Source organism: Talpa europaea, assembly GCF_964194135.1.
Source record: "Talpa europaea genome assembly, chromosome: 4".
In the NCBI taxonomy this organism is placed as follows: domain Eukaryota; kingdom Metazoa; phylum Chordata; class Mammalia; order Eulipotyphla; family Talpidae; genus Talpa; species Talpa europaea.
This window is the reverse complement of record NC_140070.1, coordinates 116,670,956-116,694,500: the sequence shown is the minus strand read 5'-3', so window position 1 is coordinate 116,694,500 and position 23,545 is coordinate 116,670,956. Positions and strand designations below refer to the sequence as shown.

General features: G+C 40.4%; 1 protein-coding gene across 4 annotated transcripts in view; it reads right to left on the bottom strand.

Moving 5' to 3' along the window:
- Positions 1–22,756, bottom strand: part of PARL (presenilin associated rhomboid like) — a gene marked incomplete at its 5' end in the record, with an annotated part of 32,112 nt that extends 9,356 nt beyond the window's left edge. For all 4 annotated transcript variants that reach the window (XM_084231810.1, XM_084231811.1, XM_084231812.1 and 1 more), the window contains 4 exons: positions 8,189–8,237; positions 9,583–9,723; positions 10,482–10,677; positions 22,644–22,756. In XM_084231810.1, the coding sequence (XP_084087936.1) occupies positions 8,189–8,237; positions 9,583–9,723; positions 10,482–10,677; positions 22,644–22,756 (499 nt within the window). The remainder of the gene's footprint in view (positions 1–8,188; positions 8,238–9,582; positions 9,724–10,481; positions 10,678–22,643) is intronic.
- Between the last annotated feature and the right edge of the window lie 789 nt (positions 22,757–23,545).

Below are 23,545 nucleotides of genomic sequence, written 5' to 3'. Positions count from 1 at the left end.
CAACCGCTGCGCCACCAGGGTAGGCCCACTCCTCCAATATCTTTAGGTAACCTCTTCAATAACAAATTCCTGTCCATTGCTTCACCTTGAAGTTACCTTCAATGTCCTTCTTTGCTTATTTCTAGGTTCTCGGGTATCTGCTGGCATTCTTAGTCTTTTAAATCTTAGCTCTCCCCCTTGAGAGGTAGGAAAGAATACTACCATTTTTAATAGGTATTAATACACTTTTCCCATTTTAATATATGAAATGAATACGCATCTTACAATTGGTAGTGTCACAGATAACTGGCAGCACATGTTTCTCTCCATAGCGCATTAAATGGTGTTGTACTGCATTTAAATGAATTAATTCCATCAATTTTGTTAGATATCTTACTAGTAGGACCTTTAACAGCTATTATATAAAATCTTTGGTAAATAGCTAACTAGAAATCTTTCAAAGGCGGTGACAAAGTGTTTATAGAAAAAGGGGTCTTAAGCAAGGCAAGTGAAAGCACCATGTATTATCTCCCACCAAGGAAGGGTCTGGAAAGTTGGACAGGGGAGGACAATAGAGCCCCCTCAGATGGAAGGAGTGTATTATCAGGAAGTTTATCCTAAAGAAAACAAGTTGGCTCCAGTTTTTTAGATTCTTTTAGGAGCGTGAAACATCCTGAGTTTGGCTTCAGGTTTCCATGACCATAAAGATAATCAGTCAGAAAGTCTTGCCACTTTCTCCAATTGTGAGTCATCACAAAGAGAATAGGATGGGGCCCTTGACCCTGCCTGCTAGGTTGTAAATAAGCAATAACTACTCCACCTACTCTGTCAGTTCCACAAGCTACTTTCTGAAAAACAGCACACACTCTGGAAACTGCAGACCACAGCACTGCTGAGAAGCAGGGGCATATCTGGCTGAAGAGATTACAACTAAGTGAAATACTTGAAAAAGGGAAAGATAACCAAAGATATTAAGGCTAACAGTAGTCAGAGTTAACACTGCCAGGTTTCTAAACCAAATGCAAAAAGCCTTCTGGTAAATTGTGACAGAATGTTGGCAATGGAACACACAGCAGCCAAACCCCTCATTTCACAGACCAATGATCATCAAACTTCCTTGATTAGGTATTCCATCAGTAAACAACTAACATACGTACCCAAAGTATGTATTAACACATGAACCACCATAACTCATTAAAAAACACATTAAAAAGGGTCTCCCCTGGTGGTGCAGCGGTTGAGCACTGGGCTGCGAAGCTGCCCGCAGCCTCTGCAGCGCCGGTTCAATCCCCGGTCACCGGCGAGGGTCCCATCATGGCCCTCAGACCTCTCCTGCAGTGCCCACTGCTTCCCTCAGCAGTGTATTTCATCAGTCTGCCTATTCTGTTCCCCGCTCTGCTCTGGTGAAATCTCTCACCCTCCCGCGCTTCTGACTGTACCCAGTGCTTGTATAAATAAATAAAATCTTTAAAAAAAAAACAAAACACATTAAAAAATTCAAGTAAAATGCAGGCATTTTATTCCTTGCATAATCACCTCATAACCCAGTCACAGAAGAGAAAATGAAAGTGCTAAGAGGTACAAGTTTTCAGAGAGCTGAATTCAGGGGCCAAGCCAAAATTCCTACTCTAGTGTTCTTTCTACTAGCAGAGACATGGGTAATCAGGACTTTGGTCACTTCAGGACTTCAGACACCAGAAGGTTCCTTATCTGAGAAATAGCACTGGTTGGTCCCCTGCAGCAGTTGAGCAGGAGAGGATGTGTGGTACTTACCACAAATAACTTGGCAGTGGATATAAAAAGGTTGCGGTTACCTTAGTGCATCTTTACCAAAAGGATGCATTAGTCCTAGGCAACACTGCACATCCTTTGCTGGTATGGGTGAAAGAGTGCAATAGAAGTGACTCTGATAGCCTGGGCAAGAGGCCTATCCTCTCAACCTCTCTTCAATTTTTTTTTTTACTTGATTATAGTTTTATTTATTTTTTTAATTTAAATATTTTATTTTATATAATTCTTACATCTTTTTTTCATCTTTGCACAATGTATGCATTTTCATTTAGGTTATATTCCTCATGCAATTGCACCTCCCCCCTTATTTTGACTCTAGTCCTTCCTTTCCCTGCGTGCCCCCACTGCTCCCCGTAGTGTGTCTCTAGTTTATAGTTGCTTGTTGATTTTGATTTATACTTTGTATTGATTAGTCTTTTTCCTGGCCTCTTATTTAGGTTTTCTAAATTCCTGCTATGAGTGAGACCATCCAGTATTTTTCTTTTTCTTTCTGACTTATTTCGCTGAGCATGATCCCTTCTAGCTCCATCCATGTTGCTGCAAACTGCATGTGTTTATTTTTTTGATTGCTGAGTAATATTCCATGGTGTATATGTACCACATCTTCTTGATTCAGTCATCTATTTTGGAGCATTTGGGTTGCTTCCATAGCTTATCTATTGTAAATTGTGCTGCTATAAACATAGGGGCGCAGGTGCCCTTTGGAATTACTGTTTCTGTGTCATTTGGGTAAATACCTAGCAGTGGAATTGTTGGATCATATGGAAGCTTTATGTTTAGTAGTTCAAGAAACCTCCATACAGTTCTCCATAGTTCAACCTCTCTTCAATTAAATGGAGTAATAGAATCTACCATAAAGAGTTGACTGATACTTAAATAACAAGAACAATTAAAAGTAGCAGTCGCATGGTGACAACCCAATAAATGAAAAATATGGTAGAAAAGGAATGCCTTTCCACGTCTGCCATTAGTAGCTTTGGGGGTCTGTGGCATTTCATCCCTATCACTTCAGATTCTTCATTTTAAAAATGAAGATAGTATTTCCTACCTCACAGCCATTGTGAGACTTAGATCAGAGAGTACATGTACAATGTATCTAGTATGCAGATGCTCAAAAAATAATGGTTCCCTCTCCCTCCTTTCCCTTGAAAAGAACAGCTTAGGGTCTATGCTTGCATCCTCATTTGGGAAGAGTGTTACTTGCCTCCTCTGACTCAGTAACTTCTTGAACAAGCTTGGCATTATTGATTTGGGAAGTTGCTGCTGTCAGGGGATAGCTTTGCCAAAGAGCTGCACTGGATTGATTATATCAGCAAAAATAATGAATCTCGAAAACTCTCTCCTTCTCCAAAGTAATGAAAAAATTGCCAGATCAATTTTTTCAGAACTCTGGAAACTAGTCAAGGGCTTGGAGAAAGGCAGCATTTATTTAAGAAAAATGGCTTAATCTCAATATGAACAGTGAAGTTTGAAGCATTTTAACTTGCCCTAGTTCTAGCTCCTGCTTTACAGCTATGAGACAATCATGAAAACAATCCCCATTCCCGGCGCAGTCTGGCAACTACCAGTGGTAGCAGAAAGGAAGCTAGACATGACCAGTCCAGACTCTGAACAACCACAGCGGCCAAAGGACTAAATTCAAGTGGTCCTGACCTCAGGTTCCTTAGGAACCAAAAATACAGGTAGGGGGCATCCTGTCAGCCTCAGAGAGTGGCTACAACTTCCTTCCCAGGTAACATCTACATAACTAATTAAGGGCTTGTCCCACAGCTTCCTGGAATCAAGAGGAAATCCAGAAAGACTATCCATCTATCCTTCCATGGGAATGGAGACAAAAGTTCATAACTATTATGGGAAAATGGAAAGGATGGGGCAAATTCACAAGGAAGGCAAAGAGTTTTATAGTAATCAATAACCACAAAAAGAGGTTATTATTTCCCTGCACCATTCCTACAGATGAGAATCTCTCTCTCTCCTGTTAGCAACTTTTAGAAATCAGTAAGACTTATTTACACTTCACACATTGTTTGGAGGGTGTTTAAATTGGCATACAACTTCTTTTAAAACATCTTGACAAAATACAAAATTTTAAATTACATATTCTTTGACACTTTAACTCTATTTCCAGTAACTTACCCTAAAAATACAATTGTACAAGGTGCAAAGATCTATATGAAAGTATATTCACTGCAATGTTATCTATAAGGCAAAAGACTGAAAACACCCTAAATGTCCATTTATAGAAGACGTGTTAACATATCTGTTACTACCTGGATTTCCCTTTTTTTTAACCTGTGCTGCACCCCCCCCTGCAGTGACCCTCAGGGCTAATGGCTGTTGCCATGGTCCCTGAGGTCCGGCGTGGGCAAGGAACCATGCGCGCAGGGGGAGAACAGCAAACTCCCTAAGATGCAGAGAAGCCGAATGCCTGCCAATAAATAATGACCACCAGAAGCTGCCACAAAGATGATTAAAAGAAATGCTGACCACCTGGAACCTTATCTCGCTTTCTCAAGGCCCACAAACTTTATTCTGCTACAACTGTCTTTCTAAAATCTTTCCTTTTTCTGGTCATTGATTGCTAATTAAAAAACATACATAATTTAATAATTAGGCTAATGCAAATGAAACATTACTAAATACTGTGTTATAATAGAATTGTTAGTTTAATAATCTTTCTATTATGTGCTTAACTTTAGTACCTTTGATATTAACTGCATTATAAAATAAATTCACCCATGACAATTAATTATGAGTAAAAATGATAGTTAGTGCAACTAGAAAATAATTATATAAAACAGTAGAAAGAATTTATAGCCTGTCCAATTAGGAATGAGGCTAGGTCCAGATGTAACTTCGGACATAAATCACTGCCCTGTCAATTAAGCTAAGCCTATGAGCAAACTGATCTCTTTGATGTTCACTGTTCCTATGCTTTTAGAAAAACATATATATACTGACCACTAGCTTAATAAAGACGCACTCAGATTTTCACTCTCTTGAAGTGTGTCTGTGTGTCATTTATTCATCGAATCCCTGACCACCCTGCGCAGTCTCTCAACCCTGAGACGGCCTCATCGTCCATCGCTGTGCTGGTCCGCGGCAACCTGCATGCTAGTTACATAGTTATGTTCAGTTTATAAAAATTAGTTACACAGGGCCTCCCTGGTGGCACAGCGGTTGAGCGCTGGGTTGCGAAGCTGCCCCGCAGCCTCTGCAGCGCCGGTTCGATCCCCGGCTGCTCCCCGGCCACCGGAGGAGGGTCCCACATGGCGCGCAGACTGCCGCCCGCTGCTCCCCTCAGCAGTGTACTTCGGTCCTTCTGCCTGCTCTGCTCCCCTCTCTGGCTCTGGTGAATTCTCTCACCCTCCCGCGCTTCTGACTGTACTCAGTGCTTGTATAAATAAGTAAATAAATAAAAATAAATCTTAAAAAAAAAAGTACCTTCTTATAAAAAAAAATAAAAATACATTGTCTGAAAAAAAAATTAGTTACACATTTGACATGTGCATATTTTTTACACATATTATGTCAATAAAATATTTAAAAAGACTACAATAGGTCTGCTTTTATAGATATAGAATGTCATTTAAAATATTAAGTAAAAAAAAATCAGGGAACAGGAGTATGCACTGCATGCTGCCATCTGTGTTTAAACAACAGATATAAATGCTTATATCTAGATAGATGCCTTGGGAGAATACACACGTGATTGAAAAGACAATGGCTATTATGGGGAAGGAAACTGCAGAATTGTGAGTTTACAATGAGAGAAATTTATTTTTCACTTTATATACCCTTCAATACTATTTTAAACTGTTACCATGCACATCTATTCATTTTACGTTATTATACTTCATAGCTACTACTAACGTAAGTAGCCAAAAAAGGTTCCCTTTCTTTCCCAAGTGCCAGACTACTGTCCTGGGGCATTTTGCTCCAATTTAGACTACGAATCAGCACCCAGGTACTGGGAGGCAGCATGGTTTACCTAAAGGTGTTTGCTAGAGTAGAAAGTGAAAGGATGTAACAAAAAGCTTATTATTTAACTAAGAAGTGAGTCTGTTTCCCACCTCCACCCCTTTCTAGCTGTGTAATCTCAGACACGTTATTTGATCTCTCTGAGCCCCAACTGCCCCCCAATCTATTGGGTAACTGAGGATACCACTAACAGAGCTCTCATAATTAAGATTTTTTTTGTTATTGTTTTGTTTTTACTTTTTCTTCTTCATAATTAAGATTAATGACATAACAATAGCATGTATATGTAAAGTACCTAGCATAATACTTAAAATCTCATTGGCATTCAAGCATTAGTTGTGTTACTTTCTCCCCTTCCCCAGGATATAACTTGTCTGAAAACTGGAAGACAGAGGAGTTATAGGCAAAAACAGTGACAGATTTAAAAGTCAAGATGAGCTAGAACACTAAGTGAAACACTGCCTTACCAGCACATCAGGAAGAGAGAAGACCTTAGCCTGGGAGGCATAGATCAAACCTTTGAAAGGCAAAAGGGGAGAGAAAATTTGAAAATAAAAAAAATAAATAAACAAATCTTGGTAGAAATAGAATAACAAAGAAAAAAGAATAGAGGTTTGAAGAAGGGTCAAGTGCTAACTGGCAACTCTGAAAAGAGACAAGATATAACCAAAGCACAAATTTATTTACCTTAAGAATCTTCATATCTAGTTAACTGATTAACAGATGTTGTGAAGCTAGAGTCACTACTACCAGGGTAATGATTTCCTATAAGACAGGTGACATTGTTTGAGGGGACAGTGCAGTGAATAGATCAAAGAGCATTTCCTTTAAAAGTCAAAAAGCCTTTAAAAGTCACTTGAATAACCTGACAATGATTTAAGATTTTCAGCATGATCATTTGCATTTATGTGGTTCGATGCACCTCACATCAAGTTGCTAGAACACATCTTTTATTCTCTAGTGCCATGTCGTTAAAGCAAAATGACTGATTTGACTTAGAAAAAAGCACTGGGGGAAAGAATTCAAATTTTAAAAATTATCTCCAACAGCCAACATCTCTGAATAAGAATAAGCCATTTACTGACATGAGAAAGGTTTCTAATTCTCAGATTTCTTGTGAGAAACACTGAAAATATCAAAATTAATGAAACTTTGCTACCCTAAAGAAATGTTTATTTTCTTTTCTGTCAGAAAGCAAGCAACAAACCAAAAAGCCTCTCTTAATCCCCGTGGAAAGTGATGTACTATTACAGAGCTATCTTTGAAGTTAGCATATTTATTAACCCCTCTCTGATAAATCAATTCTATAGTATGGCAATATACTTTGAAATATCTGTCCTTTTTAAGATGCCCTGTAAAGTCAACATTCATTACTCAACAGATTTTAATTAAATGACTTTACTGTGTATAAGATATGCATGAAGTACTGTAACAAAACATTTGCTCATTATTGTCAAGGATTCTACATGCACTTATATAAGGCAGGCCTTGTTAAAATCATTAAAAAGTGCCATGAGTTCAAGAAAAAGAAAGCACTCCCTAAAGGAAGCAATATCTGAACCACTGCTTCAACACTGCATCACGTTCCAACAAGGAGACAAAGGAAACAGCTTGAAGAAAAAGGTAAGCAACTTTTCTCCACCAAAATAGTTAAAGAAAATAAGAATACCATTAATTTTAAGGATATTTGAGAAAAAGCAATATTCTGCTATTCCTCTAGGAAGATTTTTTTTCCTACCTGCACAATTGTGAAAGAACTTACAAACACATTCCTCAAATTCATCAATTGACAAAGTCCACAAAGCTTTATACAAGTGTTATTTTGAATAACCGGATCTGTTTTCCATCAAAATTACAAAGAACAAAAATAAAGTTATGGTGATATGCATGGCATGCTCACATCTAAAGATTTTATAAAACAGCATGGTGTAGTAAAGAGAAAATTGGCTTTAGAATGAGACAGACCTGGGTTTTGAAACTTGTGACCTTCGAAAAGTTCCTTCTCTGAAAGCCAGTTTCCTTATCTGTAAAAAGGGAGATAACTACCCTGTAAGCAACCCTGTGAGTTAGGGAGAGAATGTGCATAAAGCATTCTTCATGAAGAAGGTATTTAGTCAATGTCCCCTTTAATTTCTTTAACACATGAAGTAACAATTATTTATACCCTATTTTACAAACTAGGATTCTTCAGCAAAGATAGAGCATTTGATCAGCATCACAATAGATCAAATTAGAAAATAACAGACTCAGGGCATTATGCATACCTTTATGCCACGCTACTTTTTATACTATTACTTTAGCCTGAAGGTACAGAGATTTTCTATGTCTTCCAAACCACTGAGGAGCATGGTACAAAAGCCATTGACTGTGACATACTGTACCTTTTGGTTTGATTTCTCTTCCCTTGAATGGCTAAAACGTGTAAGCTAACACAAACCTGTCACAGTCCGCTGGCCATCACTTAGGTTATTCCACCACTTGTTAATCTAAAACAGAAGAAAATTGCATATTACTATATGGTAAATGCTTTCAGGCTAGAAAAGCGCAGTCAGGAAGCAGATGCTTTGTGTATAAGGGATTGCTCATTTGTAAAAATCAGCAGGAAACCACACACACACACACAAATACACAATAAATACATGGTACAATGGAAAGCACAGGTATTTTATAGTCAGCCTACATTCTCTAGGTAATCAGAGCCACTGACTAGATGTGTGACTTCCAATAAATAACTTCCAAACTTCAGTTTCCTGATAAAATGACTAACAAAAACCTAGCAGTACAAAAACCTAGTCATGAGGACTATCACATGCATATAGCATCCACCACACTATCAGATATATACATATACACAGATATCAAGTAAATGGTTATTCACCATAGTTTTAAAATTCCATAGTTTTAAAATTCTGAGAATATTTTCTACTAATATCACCCCATTTTTTAAGGTTTAATAGTATTAAAGTTTGGAAAATAAGAGATGGAAAGACAATCTTAAACCTCTAAGGATACACACTAAAATTTTTATGGGTAAAATATGCCTAGAATTTGCTTTACAGTAACTAGTGGTGGGGAGACACAGGGAAAGGGGACAAAATGAAACAAAGTTGGCCACATATTTGTCAATCAATGTTGAAGCTGGATGTTTAAAATTTTCTGTGATCAAAGTTTTTGAATAAAAAACATCTGAACTATGAAACTAAATCAGACTTTATAAACTAATGTGGAAAAAACAGTGTAAAAAACTTACAAAGCAATATGTGCACTGACCCATAAACAATGACTGGCTTTTGTAATTATACTTACACTGCGTATGAGCGCTCAGATCTCACTCGCTGCCTATGTAGGGGTGTGTCAGGGGTCTAGTGCTTTCACTCCCCATGTCATAGTTACATATTGTTTCAATTTTCTTTAATAGACACAGATTTTCTAATTTATAACCTACCATTTAATTATTATAAAAAATTCATGTCCAGATGAAGACTGTGAATAATGCTTGTGTCATTTTTCACCATACTTATGAAACATTTGAGTATCAAAACTTCACACAGACATGTGCTGGAAACCCGTGGCTTTCTAAGGGACCCAGGATTATGGAATAGAAGAGTTTTCCTAGTTTCTCAAACACACTGTACTGAATGAAAATCACTACTAGTCACAGTTTTGGAACACTGTCAGACATAACTTTGTGAATACTTATTATAATGTAATACCTAAAGAAGAATATTAAAGTGCACTGACTTAACACCTATTGATCTAACATTAACTAAAAACACATCGCAATCAGATTTCAAATATGATAAACTAGAAGAAAGCCATGTTTATCTTTACCTCCTTTCTGAAGTCGCCTTCTTTTTGTGGTCTTATACTATCCAACCAATCAGCTTTTATGCCATCAAAATAACTCTGGACCCTAGATTTCAGTGATTCATATTGCCAAATAGCAGCTGATCCAAATGCACAACCTGTAAACTATATAAAATTAATATTATAAAATAACTGTATACATACTTCCAAGAAAAATAGTTCATTTTTCATTGCTTTTTACAAACCAACAGAAGGACTATCTGGCACAGTGAAAACTATTAGGTAAAAGAACATTTATTTCCCACTTTTTTAACTTTACAGTACCCTAGGAACTGTTTGTAACTAGAAATTTTCAAATAAAGGCCTCCTTGGTTGCACAGGAGTTAAGTCTTAGCGCTATCAAGCTATTGCTCAGGTCACTGCGACCTGAGTTCAGCCTGAGTTCGATCCCAAGCCAGAGAGCTGACCCACATGGTGCAGCAGACCTTTCCTGTCTCACCCACTGCTCCCCTCAGCAGTGTGTTTCAGTGGATCCACCTGTTCTGCTCCCCACTGTCACTGAGGAGTCCTCTCACCCCTCCACATCTCTGGCCTATACCCCAGATCATGTGTGCATAAATAAAACAAATCTTTAAAAAAAATGAAATTTCAAACAAGATTCAAAATACCAACTTATTATCACTTGAAAGGGTACACCAAATAAGACGTTCATAAATTTCTTCTGCAGGGTTTATATAAGTGAACCAGATTCTAATAGCAATTATTAAACTCATGTTCTCCTATGATCATTCATACCCAGATACCCAGATGCTTTTCATTCTCCTCCACTTGTCTTTCATTTAAGGGAACCCATGTAAGACAAACAGTACTTTAACACTGCACCTGCATCAAGGCAGGTAACTCCTAGTGATGTAAGCTCTTACCCCAACAGTAAAAAACAAAGGTTTTACAAGAGTCCTTATAGGGTAGGGAGAAGGATAAAAGACTGTTTCTTCTACAGGAGGAATCAAAGCACTTCTCTTGTATGCTTCACTACTTGTTCCTGTGTCTGATCTTCGAGGTTCAACCTTCCTGGGTGCTTTTCTGAATCCACATTTTTGCTGAATAAAAAAGTCAAACCTGTAGGGGAAAATAACAGATTACAACAGAGCTTCATCTTATACACATTAACCTCTATGAGCCTCCCCACTTGCCTGCATCATCACCACATCAGTTTATCACTCTATAGCCCCAAAGAAATTAAGTTTCCTACTTCCTGATAGGGTACAAAGCCAAAACTTTGAATGGTACTAGAGAAACAAACAACAGGAAATTTAGAGGACTCTTTTGGGAGCTGTTACTGTCTAACAATCAACAAAATAATATGCATCGACATCTACTCAGTTTGCAGTCCGGTAAACAGCTGCAGGAATTCCAAGTTGTTCCTTTGATTTAGGAAAGAATGGCTGCTGTTCTGTTTGAACTTCGTTATCTGGTCAATTTCCAGAACAAACATTTAAATGTAAGTATTATCCTTGAAGTCATTCCAAATTCAAACAATTATTTCCTTTCATAAGTAGTGAACATTATAAACTGATGGATTCTTCCCATTTCTCCCGCAATTTATTTCACTACCAGTTTTGGGAATGCTCAACAAAATGTTTGATGAGGGGTTTTATCACCTGATAAAGGTCATAATTATTTGTTAGAGGAATGAAGGTTGAGTCCTTACATAACTTGAGTTCCTCAAAACATGTGCTACTGTGATCACACCTGCCAACCCTAACTAACTCCTTTAAAAAGATTGTACTCTGCAAATTCACTCTCCTGATGGCTCCCTTATTCTATTCCTTATTGACAGAAACTTTCAGGGCTCTCAAGGTGACATACACTCTCCATTCTAACTCAACCATTATATACACATGAAACTTTTTCCTTTTGTAAAATTGTAACTTCACCAGGTAGACAATGTAGAGGCCTCACGCTTCCTTGTTCTCATTGTACTCTATACATACACTATCCTTCAGACAAAACTGGTTGGCAGCAGAAATTAGGCCTTCTCATCTTTGTAAACCAAGTCCTGAAACACTTTGGATTAAAAAAAAAAATTCATTTCTGTGGCCCGCATGATTTATAAGTAAATGATTCAGCACACTTCTTTAGTCCTAATTTCAATGTTCTTGTCCTGCATTTCCAACTATATACTGAGTATTTTCTCCCTCCCCCTTTGAAAGGGTATATGCACAAGGGATACTTCCTCTATAAAAAAGCCCCATTTTCTGACTTCCTTATTCTCTCAGGTCCACAGTTCTCTCAGTCTTTGGGGTTAACAATCTAGAAGTCACTTTGGACTTCTCTCATTCCTTTATTCTTACCATCCAATTAAACAAGGCTATCAAATCAAAAAAAAAATGTTTTTTCATTCCTAATCTAGGATTTACTCATGCCCAAATTACAACAATGGTTTACTTAACCTTTTTTTTTTTTTAAGATTTATTTATTTTATTTATACAAGCACTGGGTACAGTCAGAAGTGCGGGGGGTGGGGGGGTGGTGGTGAGAGAATTCAACACAGCCAGAGCGGGGAGCAGAGCAGGCAGAGGGACCGAGGTACACTGCTGAGGGGAGCAGCGGGCAGCAGGGGGGGGGTCTGCGCGCCAGGTGGGGCCCTCGCGGGCGGCAGGGGGGGTCTGTGCGCCAGGTGGGACCCTCGCCCGGTGGCCGGGGAGCAGCAGGGATCGAACCGGCGCTACGGAGGCTGCAGGCAGCTTCACAACCCAGCGCTCAACCACTGCGCCACCAGGGAGGCCCCGGTTTACTTAACTTTAAACGTCTTAACATGCTGCATGTTCTTCTTTCCGCATACCACTTTTCCTCAAAATTTAATAGTTCCTCAAATGCTCTCTCAAAGGGGAAAAAAAAAAATCTCTCTTTAACTCTAATACAGTTCCTAGACACCCTCTCTGGCCTGGAACATTGGCATTTTCTAACAGATCACATTGTTTCCACTAATTCTCTTTTCATTTTCATGTTCCATATTTTGTTAATGTGTCCCTGCTTTTTTTTTTTTTTTAAAGATTGATTGATTCATACATACATACATACAAGCACTGGGTACAGTGAGAAGCGTAGGAGGGTGAGAGAATTCACCAGAGCCAGAGCGGGGAGCAGAGCAGGCAGAAGGACCGAAGTACACTGCTGAGGGGAGCAGCGGGCGGCAGGAGAGGTCTGCGCGCCATGCGGGACCCTCCTCCAGTGGCCGGGAGCAGCCGGGGATCGAACCGGCGCTGCAGAGGCTGCGGGCAGCTTTGCAACCCAGCGCTCAACCGCTGTGCCACTGGGGAGGCCCAATGTGTCCCTGCTTTAACCTGTTTTTCATCACCCTATCAAACTCCATGTTAGTTTGGCACATACTTCCTTTTGTAACTTTTTTATTCCCTTCAAAATTTAATTCATTTAACTCCACCTCCAGGAACCCTTCCTAACTTCCCCAGACTGGGTATTTTTTTTTGTACTCCTAGAATCCCAAAGCCTTCTGTAGCTACTCATATTTACCTCCATTATTGCCTGCACCACAACTAGATCATCACATCTGTATTCATTATATCTCTACCACCAAGCCCAGTCCCTGATAAAGGTCTTAATTATCCATTAGAGGAAAGAAGGGGGCAAGAATAATTGTTAGTTTTATTCTGACTAACAGGCCATACTATTCAATAACAAGGAAAATCAGAGGCACCAAAATAGGAAAATAGAAGAGGTGAACAATTTCATTTTGGGCCCTGCTGAAAATGCTTGAAGTCACACCAGCTTTATTCTTATAACTAAAAACTGAAACTTAAATTTCCATCAATGGGGGAAACTGATCCTCTGTGGTATGGTCATACAATAAAGAACTAGCAAAAAAACTAATCATACAACATGGGTGAAACTGAAGACACTGTTGAGCAAAGTCAAACATTAAAGGATTATATAATGTGTGACTGTGTCATTGCACTTTATGTACATGAAGCTGAAGAACAGGCAAAATAATCTGTGGTGATAAAAATCAGTAGTTTACCTCAAGTGGAAGGGATTTCACTAGAAAGGAGGGAACCTGGACTGATGGAATGCTCTTTATCTTCATTTACTGATGGTTGCACAGGTGTGTACATCTGAAAGAACTCATGGTATATACTCTTATTTCATTTTTACATTTGCTATATGTAAATTATGTCACAATAAAGCATTTTTAGCATCTGTAGGAGATCCAAATGGTATGTAGCAGACATCTAGAAACAAATGAATCACAGAAAAATGATAACTGCTACTACCACTTGCTTAGAAGGCACTTTCTTCAACATTGAGTACACTCCACAGTTCAACTTCTCAGAAACCAGATGGTGAGGATGGGTAGTGGTGATAAAATAATTTGCCTTGAAACTTTTAATAATCCAGAATATACACTTCGATATAAACACTATTCTTTTCCAAAAAACTCTATTTTGGCAAGTGATGAACTTATTGAAACAATGCCAATGTTGTTACCAGTCTTATGAATATCCTTTAGCAAATACTGTAACAGTTAACCCAAATCTATTTCTATTTGTTTCCTCTTGCCTGCCACTTCTGCACAGGCTAGGAAAGATAAACATGTTCAGGTTTTCAACCTCTCCTATAGCCAGGGATGACCATATTACACAGAGTTCTAACAATATGAGATTTAAGAACTTGTAGGTGCCCTTTGAAAAGGTTCTACTTACCTAATATAATGTATTTGTCACTGATGTCATCCCCTGCTCTCTTCTTTTGTCCCTTGAATAAGGATGTATAGGCTAGAGCTAGGGTAACCACTTACATGTCAAATGAAGTCAACTGACTTAGATACTAAATATGAATATTTCTGAGCCACCGAGCAAAGAGTCACCTGTCTCCAATCATCTAATGCTAAGTTCTTCACTGATTTAAATAATATATTTACTTACAGTCAAAAGCATTCCTAATTTAAAGTAGCAGGTAGTAACCCTTTGCAATTGGATTTTTTATTGAATATACATATTTTGTGCACTTATGTTTTTAAAGATTTATTTATGCATAGAAGAGCTGGGGTACAGGTCAGAGACGCAGGGGGTGAAAGGATTCACCAGAGACAGAGTGGGGAACAGAACAGGCAGACTGACTGAAATACACTGCTGAGGGGAGCAGCGGGCGAGACAGGAGAGGTCTGTTTCACCATGTGGGTTTCTCTCTGGCAGGCCGGGGATCGAATCTGCAGATTGCTTCATAGTGCGGTGCTTACCCCCTTGAGCCACCAGGGAGGCCTGAATATATTTTTTATTGAATATTCCAAAGTAACCTGGAACTAGGTCTAATAAATAAACTAACACATTACACCACACTCCCTCTCCCCCTAAAGATATGCCATACAATAAGGGTAACATGCTTCTTTTAAAGATCCTTTAAATTTTATAACCCAATGTTGTTGATTTATGAGCTTTTTCTTTTTAATTAGACCAAGAAATTGAAGGGTGAGGTTCCTTTAAATTTCCAACAGCTTAATACTACAGTATATATACTCAATCATTCTAATGAAAGTTACTTCAATAGCTCATGTATTCATTGAAGCACAATGTTTGAAAAGGCACACACACACACACCAGGGTGGGAATCTGATCTGCAACAAAGCCAGACCTTTTTGCCTAAAATAATATTTACCTTGAGAATCTCACCATAAGTGTGAGAACACAAATAACATGTTATACAGCTTGGCCCCAGCATTGAGTTCAGATATAGAATATATTTATGTTAAGAGTGTGTATATATATATATGTGTGTATACACATACACACACATATATAAACTTAACAGTTGACATACAGAATTTGTTGGACACAATTAAATACTAAATTTTGGCTAATTGAACATATATTCCTATTACCTAGGGTACATTCATATGCAGCAGGGACTGCAAGCTAAAAACCAGTTTATCTTTCTGGTTAGGGATCCAGATAAGGTCAGGGTCGGCTGATCAGATGGCACAAGAACTGAATTCGAGCAGAATTTATTGAGAAGGTAAGAAACAAGGCATCAATTATGCTAGTGAAAATGGCTGAAGCAGCGCAGTTCTCTCTTTGGTCAGCAGATCCCGATCTGGCAGCAGCTTCCCCAGCTGTCTCACTTATTATTGAATAACAAACTACCCCAAAACTTATTGTCCTATACCACAATTTATTATTTCTCATGATTCTGTAAGAAAGATATCCTCAGCTGGTCAGTGCCTGTGCTAGTCACATCTGCAATCACTCATGCAGCCAGGCATTTAACTGCCTAACTAGTGCTGGAGAGGCAAAGCTGACCTGACTCTCATATGGGAGGGAATCTTAGAACTGGCTTCTCAGTATTCAATCATCTTGCAGGGGCTTCTCCCATGGCAATGAGTATTCTAAGAGGAACTTGCAAAGTCACTTGAGGCCAAGATTCTGGACCTTGCACTTTAATTCTGCCACAGTACTGGTAAAAGCAAATGGCAAGGCCAGTCAGCTTCAAAAAATAAGGAAATAGATTCCAACTCTGGATGAAAGGTGCTGCGAATTATTGTGGCCATGTTTTTAAACATACTACATCAGTTGGGCAGAGGCAGTTATGAGTGAAAGCTTAATATAGAATAGTAATTCTCAATTCTGGCTGCTGAAAAGTAGAATATGCCACCTCAAACTATGCCCTTGGATGTAGGGATTACTTAAACTGAAGGAAAAAAGAGGCAGGTGTTTTTAAAAAGCTCTCTGTCCTTTCCTAAAAACAGGACATAAATTTGTATAGATTTACCCCTTCTCCATACTCTCCCAGGAAAGATAAGTTAAACACAAGGTCAGATATGTCACTGGAGAATCTACATAACAAACTTTACTAACAAGTCCTGATCATCAACCTGTCCCCTCATATTCACCTTCCCACAATTTGCTGCCCCATAAAGTTCATTGTCTTGTCAATTCTCTAAAACTTTGTTCTTTTGCTAAAATGCCTTAATTCTAACCACCCCATGGGTTACTCCCATATTACATGTGCACTGCACATGTTCAAAAACTTGCCTCTTTTATTAATCTATCTTTTGTCAGCCTAATTTACAAGGCCCCAGTCTAGGAATTTAACATTGGTAGAAGGAAAACAGCTTTTCTTCCCCTACACTACACCTTAAAATTACCTGGTGAGCCCTTGAAAGCACTATTTAACATGTCTCCATTTCATGCCAAATAAATCAGAATCTCTAGGGGTGCAGCAAAGCCATCAGTCTAAGAGTTTCCCAGATGAGTTTCATGTACAGCCAGGGTTATCTACCAGTGTATGGAAGGTCCTTGAATAATATTGTTCTGTAATGTTGGTGAAAAAAAAAAAAAAGATGGACTCCTGGCCAGGGCCACTGTCCATGTAGTCTGCACATCTTCCCCATGCTTGCGTGGATTTACACAGGTACTCAGGGGCCCTCCCGCATCCCAAAGATATACATGGTAGCTTCACTGGCATGACTAAATTGTGCCAGTCTGAGTGTGGGTGTGTACTCTGCAATGGATGGGTGTCCTGTCCAGAGTTGGTACCCACCTTGCACCCTAAGTTACCAGGATAGGCTCCGGTCACCTGCCACCCTAAACTGTAATAAGCAAGTAGGAAAATAAATTACTGTATAATATCATAAGTGTTTGGGATCTTTACTGAAAACTTTGATGAGTTTTTGTGTGTGTGTATGTGACAAGAAATGTCTAAGAACTTTTGTTTCTAAGAATTAGCCTATGGTGGGCCCCCCCTGGTGGCTCAGCAGTTGAGCGCTAGGCTGCAAAGCTGATTGCCGGCGGCTGGCGAGTGTCCCACAAGGCACGCAGACCTCTCCTGCCACGCCCACTGCTCCCCTCAGCAGTGTACTTCGGTCCTTCTGCCTGCTCTGCTCTCCGCTCTGGCTCTGGTGAATTCTCTCACCCTCCAGCGCTTCTGACTGTACCAGTGCTTGTATAAATAAATAAATAAATCTTTAAAAAAAAAAAAAAAAAGAATTAGCCTATGTTAAGATAGGTCTTGTTACAGTTTGTTTCCTGTGAAGTTGCTGTTTACAAGAACTTAAACAGGATGTCATTAAGTACTTACTATATATAAAAATCACCTGGGGAACCTGTTATAATCAGACTATAATTCAGTAGGTCTGGGATGGGATACATAAGACATTCAGCATTCCAAACAGGCTCCTAAATTATGAATTGACAAACTGTAGGTGGCACGGTGGATTTCTGGCTAAGCATGGTTTTTGCACTTTTTAAAGAGTTATTTAAAGAAAAAATGTGACAGATGTGTGGCTCTATTTTCTAGGGGGCCTTTTACAAAGCTGTTTGCCAGCCAGTCCTAGATGCCTACACTGCTAGTTCAATAACTACCTTGAATAGAAACAGCTATAACCTAATTCCCCAATCTCTCACTCATTATTTCTACTTAAGTTAGAATGGTTATCTACAGGTTAATTTTATCTGGCTAGGATTAACAAAAATTAGGATTTAACAATTAAGATCTGTAACAAGAATTTCACTAAAAAAGTTTCCGCAAGAATTGATAATGATCCCTTCCAGCGCTATCCATGTTGCTGCAAATGGCATGTGTTTATCTTTTTTGAATGCTGAGTAATATTCCATGGTGTATATGTACCACATCTTCTTGATCCAGTCGTCTATTTTTGGGCATTTGGGTTGTTTCCAAAGCTTAGCTATTGTAAACAGTGCTGCTATAAACATAGGGGTGCAGGTGCTCTTTGGAATTGATGTTTCTGTGTCCTTTGGGTAAATACCTAGCAGTGGAATTGCTGGATCATATGGAAGCTCTATGTTTAGTAGGTCAAGAAATCTCCACATAGCTCTCCATAGTGGTTGGAGCAACATGGATGGCACTGGAAGGGATCATGCTCAGCAAAATAAGCCAGAAAGAAAAAGAAAAATACCGGATGGTCTCACTCATAGCAGGAATCTAGAAAACTTAAATAAGGGACCAGGAAAATGAATAACTACAAGAAAGTGAAAATCAAAATCAACAAAAAACTATGACCAGAGACACTCTATGGGGGGTGGAGGGCGGGGTGGGGAGGGATGGGGGTCAAAATAAGGGGGTTGCAATTGTATGGGGAATATAAAAATAAAATTTATTATAAAAAAAAGAATTGATAATGAACATTTTTCACTGATACCAGCACCCATGTCCTCTTTCACTCTCCTATTATGGAATTCCCAGCCACTTGGTTTGGGGTAGTACATCAAACTTTCGACTGGTTTAAGCCATTCTACAAGTTTCATTCCCTAGTAATTGCAAGAGACTGAAGGATGGACAAGTGCCCAGAGTTAGAACATTCCAGTACATTGAAACTCAATTTTTAGGATTTTGGTAGTAATATTGAAGAGAAATTTTTTCTACTGGAGTGGAACCCTAAAGATACACCCACAAGAGCTGCTAACGGCCATCTAACACAGGATAGCTTGCTGAGAGAATAAAGTCAACTTTAGGTAGCAGAGCCAAGCCATGGAGAAAAATGGAGGCCTCATAACAATCTGAAAACACTGGATTTTGCCTCACAAGAAGTCAGTCCTACCTCTGAACTTTTTTTTTTTTAAAGATTTATTTATTCATGCATATTAGAACGGGGGTACAGGCCAGAGGTGTGGGCAGTGAGAGGATCCTCCAGAGACAGAGTGGGGAACAGGACAGGCAGACTGACTGAAATACACTGCTGAGGGGAGCAGCAGGTGAGATAGGAGAGGTCTGCTGCACCATGTGGGCTGCTCCCAGGCTGGGGATCGAACTCATGCTATGGTGGCTGCAGTCAGCTTCATAGGTTGCGCCTCAACCCCTGTGCCACCACGGAGACCCTATCTCTGAACTTTTTAACTGCATAGACTAATATATTCCCCTACTTGCTTAGGTTGGTTACAGTCAGTTTTTTGTTCAATGTTGCTTCTAAGATGTAATAAGAACTATCATATATTCTGTCCTTAGGAAGATTTTGTCTAAGATTTTTTAAACTGCAAAATCAACCGAGAAAAACTCGATAAAAGCCTCTAACTGCAAATGTTTATGATCATATTTACAGTTTTAGGTTAACTCTACTATTCGAATGGGTATTTAAGATAGAAAAACAAATTACTTACTCCAAATAGAAAAACAAAGTAAAGCAACACAATAAAATGAATAGGTGAGGGCCTCCCCAGTGGTGCAGAGGTTGAGCACTGGGCTACAAAGCTGCCCACAGCCTCTGCAGTGCCGGTTTGATCCCTGGCCGCTGGCGAGGGTGCCACATGGCGAGCAGACCTCTCCTGCCACTCCCGCTGCTCCCCTTAGCAGTGTACTTCATCAGTCTGCCTGTTCTGCTCCCCGCTCTGGCGAATTCTCTCACCCTTCTGCGCTTCTGACTGTACCCAGTGCTTGCATAAATAAATAAATATTTAAAAAAAATAAATAAATAAAATGAATAGGTGAGATGGGAGAACAGGATTACTAGAGACACACCTACAGCAACTTGTGAAGTCCTTTTGGCTCTGCTTCTTTGGTCCTTCTACCAATATCTAGTGATTTGTGGAGGCAATCTGATGTGCTCAGAGTACACACAGAAGTTCTCATGAATACCTGAGTCACCACTAGTCACACAATTGTTAATGATTCAGTTGTTTAATATAATCCCATAATTTTTAAATAAAGTCGTATGTTTTGTTGGCTTTAGAGTCTTGTGAATTTTTTTTAATAGTCTGTGGATGACAGTGCAACTTAAATAAATGTACAATTCAGCACTAACATGCCTTTACACATCTGTACGAATAAATTGAGTAAAAATGGCTTGGTGTTCAAATGAGGCAAGATGTGCCCAAGCATACACACAACAGATTCATTCCACTTAAAAAATAGATGTGTTTACAGGAGGGGGGGAAATTCTCCATAACTCTTGACTGTCAATTATTTTCTTAAAACCCACCTTGAGATAACAGAGGGGCAGGAAAAATAACTGTATATAACTGATTTGCAAATCTGTCCAGTGGTTTAACCAAATACATCTTAGGACTATAATCATAACCTAAGAACAAGCTCATGCTACAATTAATCTTTTCTTCTCTTAGGTAGTTCCATATAATTGACAAATTTTGCAGGTTTCTTTCAGCACTTTTCAGAAGTGCTGCCAGAGCTTTGAAAATAGTTGTTTTTGAAATGCCTAAGAGAGGGTTTTTTTTTTCCTGCAAAGGACTAAACACCAAGTATCGGTAGTCTTTGTGAATGTTGAGTACTACTGTTTTACAACCTTTTAAAAATGTAGAAACCATTCTTGGTTGGCAGGCTGCCTTAGCGTCTGGTGGGACTCTAGTAGCACCACCTACAGTGCTTGTAAAAATGCAAATTCTCAGTCACACTTCAAGCCTATAACATCAATCACAGGACTGGGCACAGAAGTCTGCTTTTTAACCATGTCCCTGCATTCACTTTTCTACACACTAATTTCAGAACCACAGGAAATGAAAGTGCACAAAATAAAGTTATATTCAAAGTAACTTGTGCTTCCTATTAACTTTAAGTGCTTTTTTCCCCTAGAGGCAAGTAAGCATATTTCAGGTTTACCAGCATTTCCTGTAATTCACATTTCCCTGCCAACTACAAAAATGTCATCTTCAAATTCTGCATATAAATGGTAGATCTGAAAAAGAAAAAACCTAGATACTAACATTCACCATCACTTGTTTCTTGTTGATTTGTTTTCAAATGGCCTCTGACATTTCCTGGAGGCGCCTCATTAAACAATCTTTCTTTTACTTTCCCTATCACATAATCACAATTTAACACACGTGTTATTTCATAATTGCCATATTCTTTTTTCTCAACTCGCACGATTAATATAAATGGAATCTATCACTACTTCTTCCTGATCTCATTCTCCACCTTCCCAGGAGTTTTAGATTAGTCCCTGAACCTGCATGTTACACTGAATCAAGAAGGTAAGAAACAATGTATGCAAGTTTTCCTCAACACTTAAGACTCCCTTTTCTAGGAGTACTTGTTGGAACTACAGGTTCTTCCACTCCTATCCCTACCCTAATTCCAAACTGGTAGGCCTGGTGTGGGGGCTGGGAAATACAGTCTACAAACACTCCCAGTGGTTAGTACTAGAGCTTCAATTATTTACAACTATTACCAATTATTATCGACAGGTTAGCACTGTTCATAAAACACGTCATGTTCCTTGCTACCATCAATCAAGTAAACTCCAGGCACCCATCAAAACAAGCCAGAAATCGGTAACTTTGAAACTGGATTAAAGCACAGAAACAAATTTCAGCGCCAAATACACAGTAAAATTTTTAGCAGCTGAGAGCGTTCTTGTCGCTCAATTTAAAATTATTCTATGCAAAAGCCGCGATTATTGATAAACCAGACTCTTCACAAAGCTTTTACTCAGGAAGATTGGAGTAGAAGTTCTCTTCCCAAATCACCTGGAAACCAAATATCCCACTGTCTCAAATCGTCAACAAGGTCTTTCGTTACTATGGGTGCTTTGGTGATGGGTGCGGTGTGCTACCACCACCAGAAGCGTGTGATCCTATAACTCTCAATCCTAAACAGCTTTGTCAACCAATGTCCCCTCAACCATAAAACAAGAGTGGGCTCCCATGATTTTGCCAGAGGCAAATGATGCTCTGTGGCTCCCCTAAACGCCAAAGAAAGTAATCACCAGTCGGACATAAGGTAAAGACTGGGAAAATCTCAGCTCTGCCACTTTACCGGCTGTGTAGCTGGTAAAGCTTTAATTTAAAAAATGGGTCCAAAACCTTCCTCGCGTGGCATGCAGTCACACAGGAGACCAGTTCCCCTTCCCGTCACGTCCGCCTCGGGGAAAGCGGGCAGCGCGGGCTCAAGCGGGCCGGGCGGGCCCCCGAGCACCAGTGTCCGGGACACCGCGGAGGGGCGAGAAGCGCGGGCTGGAGGGGGCTCCCGGCGGCGGGAGGGGGAGGGGAAGCGGGGAGCGTGGACCCGTCCGGGCACCAGGGGCCGCACGGTCCCTGCGCCTGGGGATGCGCGGCCAGAGCCCAGGTGCTGAGAGGCAAGGAGCCCGGAGCGGCGGTCGTTACCTGCGTCCGAGCAGCCGCGGCGGGGCCAGCTCCTCGAAGCTGCGGCCGCCCGCCGGCGGAACACACGCCTGGCCACAACCCCAGCCTCTCTGCACCCAGCCTCGCCACGCCATCTTCCCAACCTCTGCCCCACCATGGCCCGACCTTCTCAACCCCTGCCGCGGAACCACTTCCGGGGCAAAGGGAAGCCCATAGAGCGAGGCGGGCGCTGCCTAGCGCGCCCCCGCGCGGCCGAGCGGAGATGCGACCAGACAGAGGGCCCGGATGCGCCTGGCTGGCCTTTGTCATTTATCCTGCCACGGGGAAACCAGCACTTGGGAAGGGTGTGGGAGAACCGCCCCTGAGGGAAAGCTGACAAGAAGAGGGAATGCTCCTGTAGGGTAAGGTAAAAGGTATCAGGCTTTTCTGCCCTCCCGCCATCAGGATAGATGAGGGAACCCCGTGATCCTGAATGCATGCCTGATGGCGGGCACCTGACGTGGGTACTCCTGCGCTAAGACTGTGCTTTTAAGGGCGGTGTCACGGGGACGCCAGTAGAAGCCGAAAGAGAAGAAGCCCGAAGCAGAGAACGCCAGAAGGCCCAGATAGAGTGAGGATTTGCTGGGGGCTGGGAGGCCTGCCAGCCTCCCGGCCCCCCAGCACCCCTGCCTGCCATATGCCTGGTGAACCCCAATTAAAGACCTGCAAAAAACCACTGAGGACTCTGACTCCTCCTTTACCCGGTCTGCATGGATCAGAAAACCTGCACTGTGTCCTGTCCTGCCCTACAGCTCCCTAATACGTTGTGGGGTACATGAGTTAATCAGGCTTTTTACACCCTCCCGCTGCTGGGTCAATGGGTACCACCTGCTGCCTTGATGGTGTTAATGCAGAAGGCCCTTGGGGGTGCGGCCTGTTTGTGG